Source organism: Blastocystis hominis, assembly GCF_000151665.1.
Source record: "Blastocystis hominis, Singapore isolate B (sub-type 7) whole genome shotgun sequence assembly, scaffold_16".
Classification (NCBI taxonomy): domain Eukaryota; class Bigyra; order Opalinata; family Blastocystidae; genus Blastocystis; species Blastocystis hominis.
Genome location: NW_013171823.1, coordinates 330,351 through 340,502, shown reverse-complemented (window position 1 = coordinate 340,502; position 10,152 = coordinate 330,351). Strand labels below are relative to the sequence as shown.

The 10,152-nt window shown below is 36.4% G+C and overlaps 2 protein-coding genes across 2 annotated transcripts; one reads left to right on the top strand and one right to left on the bottom strand.

Moving 5' to 3' along the window:
• Window positions 1–4,049: 4,049 nt before the first annotated feature.
• Window positions 4,050–4,473, top strand: GSBLH_T00002128001 (uncharacterized protein; the record flags this gene model as incomplete). The annotated part of the gene is made up of 2 exons (XM_013040652.1): window positions 4,050–4,279; window positions 4,308–4,473. 2 exons carry the CDS (start codon window positions 4,050–4,052, stop codon window positions 4,471–4,473), a joined length of 396 nt encoding a protein of 131 aa, XP_012896106.1.
• A 3,509-nt stretch (window positions 4,474–7,982) lies between these two features.
• GSBLH_T00002127001 (uncharacterized protein) lies at window positions 7,983–9,812 on the bottom strand (the record flags this gene model as incomplete). The annotated part of the gene is made up of 1 exon (XM_013040651.1): window positions 7,983–9,812. One exon carries the CDS (start codon window positions 9,810–9,812, stop codon window positions 7,983–7,985), a length of 1,830 nt encoding a protein of 609 aa, XP_012896105.1.
• Between the last annotated feature and the right edge of the window lie 340 nt (window positions 9,813–10,152).

Genomic DNA, 10,152 nt, shown 5'->3' with positions numbered 1-10,152 from the left:
GAGGTGTTTGTTTCATTCATTCGTGAGAAAATTCAGCTTTCGTACGATTCTTGGCACGTGTCAAATGTGAATCACATGACTCAATATCATTCCTTCTATTGTCATATTTGTTTTATTGAATCTAGGCAAGGAAATATGAATCGTAGGTCTCGAATCTGTTAGAAATCATTCTTAGATCAAAGTAGAGAGATAATTATGTCGAGATACATGCTAAACGATTACATCGCTGGGGAGAAAGAAACTATTACCATTGATAATAAAACCTATGAACTCCAGCAATTCAAGGGAGACCATTCAAACGAGTATCTGTTGAGTGAGATAAAGGATGGTAAGGTTGAGGGTGAGTGTCGATTATTTAATCGTGGGATCCTTTCTTTGGCATGGACAGTAAAGGATGGCAATCGTGTAGGAAGGATAATCGAATATGATCAAGGAAAAGTGAAAAGGGCAGAGACTTGGGAATCGATTATGGATGAAGAAAAGAGAAGAATTGTGAATAATGACATGACAACAGTATTGATGACAATAACAATGATAAACAAAATGAAATGTCAAGAGATCGTAGTATATCGAGGAGGATTTGACAATCAACTAAATAGAGATGGACATGGAATTGAATATGATTCAAAGAATGGAAAAGAATCTATTGAAGGCTATTGGGAACATGATAAATTAATAAGTATTATAAGAGAGTTTGATGCAGCCCAAAATATAATGATCGAATATGCAAAGGGTGATAATATCAAGCCATGGAATCGAGTTCCTCTTTATATGGGAGGATACTACATAATAGATAATGTAATTAAACGACATGGGACAGGATATTTGATAAACATTAGAAGCGGAGTTGCAGTATGTGAAGTACAATATGATAAAGGAAAAGTAACCAAAGAAATCAACTTGTGCGATGGATGGTATAAGAGTATTCTGAATATGAACGCCCATTTTTTGACAAATAATGCAAACAACACTCAAGATACTGCATTAACCGTGGTTAATAATATCGAACAAACAATCACGTCGTCTACATTATTTGATGCGTTAACTCAAAACCTAACAAAAATGATTGTCAGCGACAACAGTTGCAACGATATGACCCAGTTCAAATTAAGCGATTATACCGAGTTAGAATCGATTACTATTGGAAATGATTGCTTTACCAAAGTGAATGCGTTTCAAATACAGAATCTAAAAAAGCTGAAAACTCTAAGTATAGGGGATAATAGTTTTTCCTCCAAAGAATGTTACTCTCATACAAATAAACCAAAAACCTTTGAAATTGTGGATTGCGAATCATTGAAATCGATATCAATTGGGAACAATAGTTTTATTGATTTTGCTGGGGGATTTAAAATGAACAACTTGCCTTCATTACAGTCTCTAATAATAGGAAGTATATACAGTAATTCTTATAACTTTCTATACTGTTCTTTTGCTATTCGAGGAACAAAGGGTTTTGCACATAATGGTATTCTAATGATATAGAATTCACAAATCTTCAAAGTATTTCGTTAGGGAAATATGCATTTCGATATGCTCCTATAATAGCAATAGAAAGTAGAGGGAAACTCGATTACAATAACAAAATAGATCTTCCTTCACTGAAGACAATCACACTTGGTGAAGGTGCATTTAATGGATCAGCGAGTGGAATATCAACTCAGTTGAAAATGAGAAGTATCACAGAAGGCAATAGTTAATATTTAGATTTACCAAGTTTATCAAAAATGTATTTGGACAAATATAACTTTTCAGAAATCCGAAAAATAGAATTGGAAAGTATCACTTACCTGACACTGAACACTTTATTCTAGATATTCCAAATCTCCGAACCATAGAAAATGCTAATTTCACCCCAAAAGTATCAGAGCTACGTATAATAAGTATAAATCGCATGCACAATAAACGAATAGACGTATCTACAGTGTTAGCTAATATCTTCGTATGAACACATGACTACAGGTCAGCCTGAAATGTGTTGAACCAATTGTTTGTTTCACAACATAATGCTAAAACACATAGTATACTAAAATGAATGAGTGACCAAAACGGTAAAAGTAGTTTATTCTATCAGAATCCAAATTACATCACAAGTACAAGCTAGTGGCATCCCAACACTACTCATGTTCATAAAAACGATTTACTTCAGCATACCACTTTAAAAATAATGATCATAAAACCACATTCAACAATCTGTATTACTTTGCAATTCATCAATGTGATGCGTGACAAAATAAGAACGACAAACCATAAATACAAATATACACAGAAAATGGATCAAAAACCATTCTTCCATCCAATACGATACCCTTTATACTCAAGTACATTATAAACATAATGAAAACAACAATCCACACAAAATAACAGTACGACATCCAAGAACAAGGACTAATGGACAAAAAACATTGGAATATACAAATAAGTATCATAAAAGCAATAATATAGGAATGCGCATGATAAAGAACACCATTAAAAGTACGGTACCAATGATCTCTTTTGTTCTTTTAAAAAAAGACAAGCTAGATCAATAACACGATGCAACAGTGCCAAAAAATTGAAAGGACAGCAAGGAATAGCTTTTTTATGAAACTACTACGAACAGAACGTACACCCGATAGAATGTAAGATTCAATTAAACCATAGATAGCCGAAGCCATTCAAAAAAATACATAACCCATCAGAGACCCCCGTGTTGTTCATTTCTTTTTAGTAATGATATGTTTTTCTATTAGTTTTGTGCTTCTCTATTTAAACCTTGTTTTTATTGTTATTCGAGAGCGTTCTTTTGTCTATAGTGATTCTATGGAATATACTCTGAATATTCCTTCAAGAATGTCTATGGCATCATTCAATAATACGAATGGCACAAAGGTGATGTCTATGTATCGCCAGGGAGCAATTAAGTCACCTCCGAGGATAGTTCAGTCTGTGAATAAGACAATTAAAATTCCTCGAAAGCGTAATCAGCGTGCTCATGGCAGATATGAATTTGTCTCGAAGACCTATGCCATAAGTGTGAATAATTTCCTAATGCAGAGAAGAGATTCTCAGCTACGTTCCTATGTAGAAAAAACATGTGCGAATGCTTCCTCATATCCACCCTGCTCATTTATGTCACAGGTCTCTAATACTCTTAAAAGAAGGAAGAGGAGTAATGTTTTTACCCATTTTAACTCTTTGCGATATACTCCGACGGGTACTGTTTGTGAGGGATGCAGGGCAATCATGCATCCCAAATTCTTGTTCAAAACTGCCGTAAATGGTCTGCTCATTCGTAAATTTATTGGCAACACCGAAACAAACGAAATCTACACTGTACAGAATCGTACCGTTTTGTGATGATATGTGTGATGAATAGCTTATTACCCGCCTGAGGGAAGCGCAGAATACAACGTTACTGCCGTCTATTCGATCTTTGGCCTCAATCGTCTTTTTACCATTCCCGAGCTTCTCTACCGTTTTCACGGGTATTCTCCACTTCCTTTCTCTCACACTCCACAGAAACATTATTATTGTCATTATGGGAACGTTAAGTATCGAATCCGAATGTCTCTCGTACATTCGCAATCATTACCTTCCGTCGCGTCTCACCATTTTGCTCTATCTCGTCGGCCCTTCCCGATACGAATACGGTCATTACCCCATGAACGCCATGCGCTCGTTCGGAATCAGCAACGTCAAAACTTCGCACTACATCGTCATGGACATCGATCTCCACGTGACCAGTAAAAATCCTCCAATGAATTCCACACAGCGAACACACTCTACGAGTTAACGCATCTCCCGCGATACCTCTACGAAGCCGATGATGTGCTCGTGATCCTCCCGATCTTCTTCACTCCTCGCTTACTGCGCTATTGCAGCAGCGTGGAGTCCTGCGCTTTTTTGTTTGTTTTATCAAAGTGTGTTTGAATAGAGCGAGCGCGGTTCAACCCGAAAACAAACAGCAATTATTGATGTGTGTGAATAGCCAGTTCTGCGCTTCTTCGAAGCACAAAATACGAACGCATGTACACGCGAGATGGAGGGGTGAGGAATAGTATTACGTGATGCCGGAGTGGTATTTCACGAGCACTCGAGTGTCGCGGATCAAATGTTTCATTACGGACATGATGGAGCCGTATGTGATGGTGAAACACACGCCGAAAACACCGTTGTTTGATAGCCGTTTTATGGATTATGGGTACGATAAAGTGGCACTAATCGAAGAATTCCGGCAGCGGAATTATAAAATGATGATTCTGAACAATGCGTTTGCGATGGATTATCCGCATCCGTTGTAGGAAATTGAGAATATTGTGAAGTAGTTCGAAATTTAAAACGGTGTACGCGCAAGAAGAGGTGCAGGGGAAGATGGAGAAAGTTTACAGGAGTATTTTGAGGAGGTTGGAGAGAGAGTATGGAGGAAAGCCACACTTTCCGATTTGTAAAAGGATACAGAAGAGCTATTATGAGCCAATACCAGATGAATAGACTGCTTGTTTGTTTTTTACGCTATTTGGATGTGGACAGTGTGGATTATTCTAGTAAATATTAAACTGAACCATGGGATACATGCATTAAAAGGAGAAGCATCACTATCCCTAATAGGATATGTATAATAGTATCATGATTGTATAATTAGATGATATAATCTACCAAAGAATTGCATAAAATGAGAGAGTGAACGGGACGTAACAAATAGGAAATAATCTCTGCAAAGTTGAATCTTCATTCCATTCTAGTTATCTGCATGTATGTGATGCATTTCATGTCGTAAGATAGCCCTACATGCAAAAAACGAATTACTATAGCAAAAAGTGGAATTCCTTACAATTTTCCACTTCACTATGAATATATGATCTATGATAACTATATAAAATACAAAAATACACCATTCACTGAATTACCTAAAAATCCTAAGAATAACAAGGATCCAACTATGATTGATTGACGGAGACATGATGTACTTTACAACTACAATAGAAATTAGGCAGTAGGACAACCCTAACCTCAAAAAAACAATACTTAAATTAACCCTATTTATTTCCCACCACGGTGTATATGAGCTTGTGCACTATATATTATTAATAGAATATATAACTGAAGATAGTGGGGAATGAATCATCTCCTGACTTTTGAAACGATTTTCAGTAGGACTTATGTGTACGTGTTTCATTATAGATACAACACCCTTTTTTCATAATTATGAAAGAATCGGCGAACCTATGCCATATATAAAGCATGGAAAGAATTATTATATGCAGCGCTATAGTGGAGAGCATGAGAATGAGTATACGTTAATAAATGAGCAGGAAATATGCCATTACCAAAATGGTTTATTACTGAATGTATGGAAACTCGAAAACGGTGAAGCAACTGGAGAGTATGAATCGTTCGGTAAGGGCTGCGCGAAATACTATGAAAGGTACAAACCAGGAAGAAAGAACACACAAATCCATGTTAAGAATAGTAAAGCAGGTTGCATAAAAGAAATAATTGACATGAATACTGAAATTGTGATATATCGTGGAGATCTTGATGGTGACTATCGAAGACTGGGTCGAGGAATCGAATTTGATAGTAGTACAGGTGAATTATTATTGGAAGGGACGTGGGCTGAAGATCAACTGATAAAAATAAGCCGTATTTTCAATGGTAAAGAAATGACTGAGTTCAATACTACTCAAGACAATTTGGATCCAGTATTGCGATTTCCAGAGTATTGCGGTGGATATTTGTACGATGAAGAAACGAATACTTGTTATCGAGATGGGATCGGATACACACTGGACACGAATGGTATAGCAATGATAAAGGGAGTGTGGGAAAAAGGAGTCGAAGTGAACACAACGATCCTGACAACTGGATGGTATAACACAAAAGAAAGTTGTTTGATGGCTGATCCGAACATCGAAAGCATAATAATCGCAGCCAATAAATACGAGAAGGAGAGCTATTTGGATCTAAGCAAATACAAGAAGGTAGCAACGATCGAGATAAAAGATCACAATTTTAGTAACACAGACCATTTCGATCTAAGCGGAATGAAGGAATTGACCTCATTGAAAATTGGAAACAATTGCTTCTATATAGATGACCGTATAAATCGAATGAATCGCACATTTACTATCGTGGATTGCAGTGAGTTGCGTTCGATTATAATTGGCGCACGCAGCTTTTTATACTATAGTGGTGGATTTGAATTGAATCAACTTCCTTCGTTGGAACTGATCCAAATTGGGAACAAAGAAGAAGATTCGTATAGTTTTTCCTACAGTAACTTAATATTGAAAGGCAAATCGTTTGGAATGGGGATGATGAGTAGATTTACCCAAATTGAAAACGGTCATATTGGGAAATCATGCATTTGAAACACAAGAATGTATTGAATTATCGAGTAGGAACGAATGTGGTGTGTTTCTTATTGAATAGATCTTCCTTGTCTGGAAACGCTAAGTCTTGGATGGGCAGCACTGTCAGGACTCAATAGTGGTTCATCATTAGTTATGAAAAGTAGAGAAGTGAGAATGGAACAAACGAATAGATCTTCCGAATCTGAAAACATTGACTTCCAAAGGGTTCAGTTTTCATTATATTCAATCAGTTGAGTTATTGAGTATCGAATCCTGAATGATGATAATAGAACAGACATTCCCAATCTCGAAACTGTGGATTTGAAAATACAGGAAGTCATTTCCGATCCATCTTATCCATTTTCGGAAGTAAAGAGAGCCAAAATGACTAGTAATGAAATGATGTGTTTGATAAACCGAAGATGTTTCTATTCATTTAACACAATATATACGAATATCTGACAAGCCGACGAGCAAACAAAGTCTCAAGTTCAGCCAGATAAAGATTAGCGCCAAAGAAGAACTCCTAAATATTCCTGATAATTCGTGTAATGACACACATATTTTTATCGATATAAACCAAATGGAAGTATTAAAAGAATTGACTATCGGTAAGAATTCATTTCAAGGTGTTGGTGATTTCGATATCCATGATCTAAATGAATTGATTGAAATATCAATCGGCTATCATTCATTTGTAACTAGTTGTAATCCAAACCCACATGGTTCATTCAATGTATCGAACTGTAAAAAACTGGAATCAATCAAATTAGACTCTTTTACTTTCTCTCATCATTCCGGTCCATTTACAATAGAGAATCTTCCTTCCTTGCGATATTTGGAAATCGGCAAGATAGGAAGTTATTCTCTAAATTTCTACTGGGCTTCATTTTGTGTTCGAGGTATTTGTATCGCAACGATTTGAACTAGATCTACCGAAACTTGAATCGATTGTATTAGGAAATGAAGCTTTCACATTATCTTCGCACACAGTATTTGATAGTATTTTATTGATGTATTGGAATTGAGTGTTTAGATTTGATCTCTTTGAAAAGGATCGAACTGGGAGAGAAAGCGTTGATGGGACCAGATAATGATAATTGTAGAGTTGAGTTAAAAGGTATAAACAAAGTAAAGGTACAATTGTAGACCTACCGAAACTGAGTAAACTCAAAGCAGGTCCAGATTGTTTCAAGGAATGCCGAGCTATAACGGTTTTGAATGTTCCATCGGTTGAAGTGGACATTGACAAGAATTCGTGCTTTAAGAAAGTGCTTTTTGTGTATATGTCCAATGCCAGTCCATCTCTAAATGAGTGTCTTCCTATCTAATGAGGAAAGAGTTGGTTGGTTGACTGGCTGAATAACTAGATAACTAGATAAATGAATGAATGATTGATATGTTCCAAACTGTATAGTAAAGAAAACGAATAATGATGAATAAACACTTAATGATAGATATAGTATAGATAGAATATGTGTTTGTTTGAATGAAGATGTATGATAACTTGTGAAGAATCATTCAAACTGAAATTGTGCTATATTGGAATATCGTATACCAAAGTGTGGAATCGAGATGAATGAATGAATGAATACTATATTATACTATACTATTCTATATATGTAAAACAAAGATTCGAAAGCAAAATCACGAAATACCAACAAAACGTTTATACTCGTTTACAGTGGTTTGAGTTACGATTTTGACAAAATTATCTCGATTTGCAGGTGTACTATCTACAATCTCTGTTCCCAAAGCATTCCGCATTCTTTTCATAGTTGTTACTATTTCAGCGACATTCACAGGCATAAACATAATTCGCAAGCTTCGAAATTTTCGAATATCATTATAAATACGTTCCCAAACATCCCTCAGCAATTCTCCATCTTTATTCTTATCTATTTTACAAAAATCAAAGTCTCCATGATTCGGATAATCGCCCACAATCAACATGAGATGATTATATTTTCGGAATGGTGGCTTTTTCATTTGTTCCAAAGCTCGAATCAATCCTCCTTGAATATCTTCACAATTGCTTCCACATCCAGCACCATCGGCACCACCGGTTGCTTTGAAGGAAGCTAATTTATTCTTCAAACGAGCAAAATCGCTTGTGATATATTCGTCTTGTTCTCCCACCATATTATCAGCATAGTCTTTAAACTGGACGACCTGACCAACAATGCCTCCTTCCGGAATTTCACAATCTGTCTCCAATTGTTTTATACTATCGATTATTCTTTCTATATTGTCTCTAGTTGCATTAATAAATCCGCCCATTGATCCTGTGGTATCTATTACGATACTCAAACAGAATCGCTTTTCTTTGACATCCGTGATTTCTCGCAATTCCATCATTTTCTTGTCAGGAAGAACTACTTCATCCATTTTGATTCCAGATACCAGTTTGTTATCCAATAATCGTTCTTCTTCAAATTCTTCGGTGTTACACAGCCAAACCGCAGCATTGCTGATCCAGCGTGCAGTTCCATCTTCTGTGAATTCCAAAAATAGCTTGGATGCAGCTGTATCAAGGATCATTCTGCCTTCTCTACTATCTTCTTGCTTCTCTCTCACCATAATTGAAGCATTTCCCTCGCTTTCCTTCGCAAATATCCGGAATCCGATTCTTTCAAATTCATGCTCATTCAACACGCATAGGGTTCTTCCTTCAAAGATTCGCTTGATACCAAAATCTAACTTGGATAACTTAGTGTAATCCATCGCTTTTCCTCCGATCGAAACGAAGTGACCAGGTGTGGGTACATTTTCTTTAGATCTTACCATAACATTTCCGCCCTTGATACTGTACTCTTTGTCGCCCACTGCTTCAAATCCATAGAATGTCTTGAAGTACAAATCAGCCTCATAAGTGAAAGGATAGTTCTCTAAGAACCAGAATACGCCACCTCCTCTTATGTTGAATTCATGAACGCAACTCACAAAAGCATCGGCATATTGATTGGCATCATTATCACACTCTTTTGCCATAATTCCATCTCCAGGAGAACAGGTTATGAATGTCATCCGATATCTGCCACTCATTAATTCCTTGATAGCGCTTTTGTAATCATAAGCAAAGGCAATCTTGAATCCTTTTCCAATAGGTTTTCCATCAATTTCATGACTCCCAAGTTTTAGAATAGGTGAAAAGGCTTTCCCATTCAACACCCTACCATTGCACAATACATCCTCCGTGATATATTCATCTATTGTTTTTCCTTTGTCATCCACTTCCTCTCGACACAAATAAAGAATGATAATCAAAATCGAATAGTGACCAAAAGCTCCATCCACTCCCAAATCATACTTACTGTCGTTTATATCGCCAATTACTTTAGCTTTACCTGTTCCATTTGCATCATCCGTTTCATCAACAAAACGGATTTGGCTTAATGTAGTTTCATAATAGCTACGAATACCGCATATTTCTTGAATTATGTTATTATAGGTTTGAGTAATCGGATCATTCGTCATTGCTTCACATATTTCTTTCTCTGGTACGGCATTTACATCCTTGTTCATGGTTGGAGTAGTTAGTGTGAAGAAAGTCTCAGACAATCGAATAGGATTTGAATTCCAAATCATCGTGGGGAACAAATCTTCAAATCCACACAAATACAATCCAAGTCCAACTCCAAGATAAGTTATTTCATTTCCGTTTACAATCGACTTGATCTCTTCTCTGGATTCATTACATAACACACCATTTGTTAACACCATCATTACAGATTGGAACGATCGAGCGTTACAGGTGCTACAAGCATAGCGAATACAATCTGGCAAGCAAGTATTTTGACAAGGAGACAATAATTGT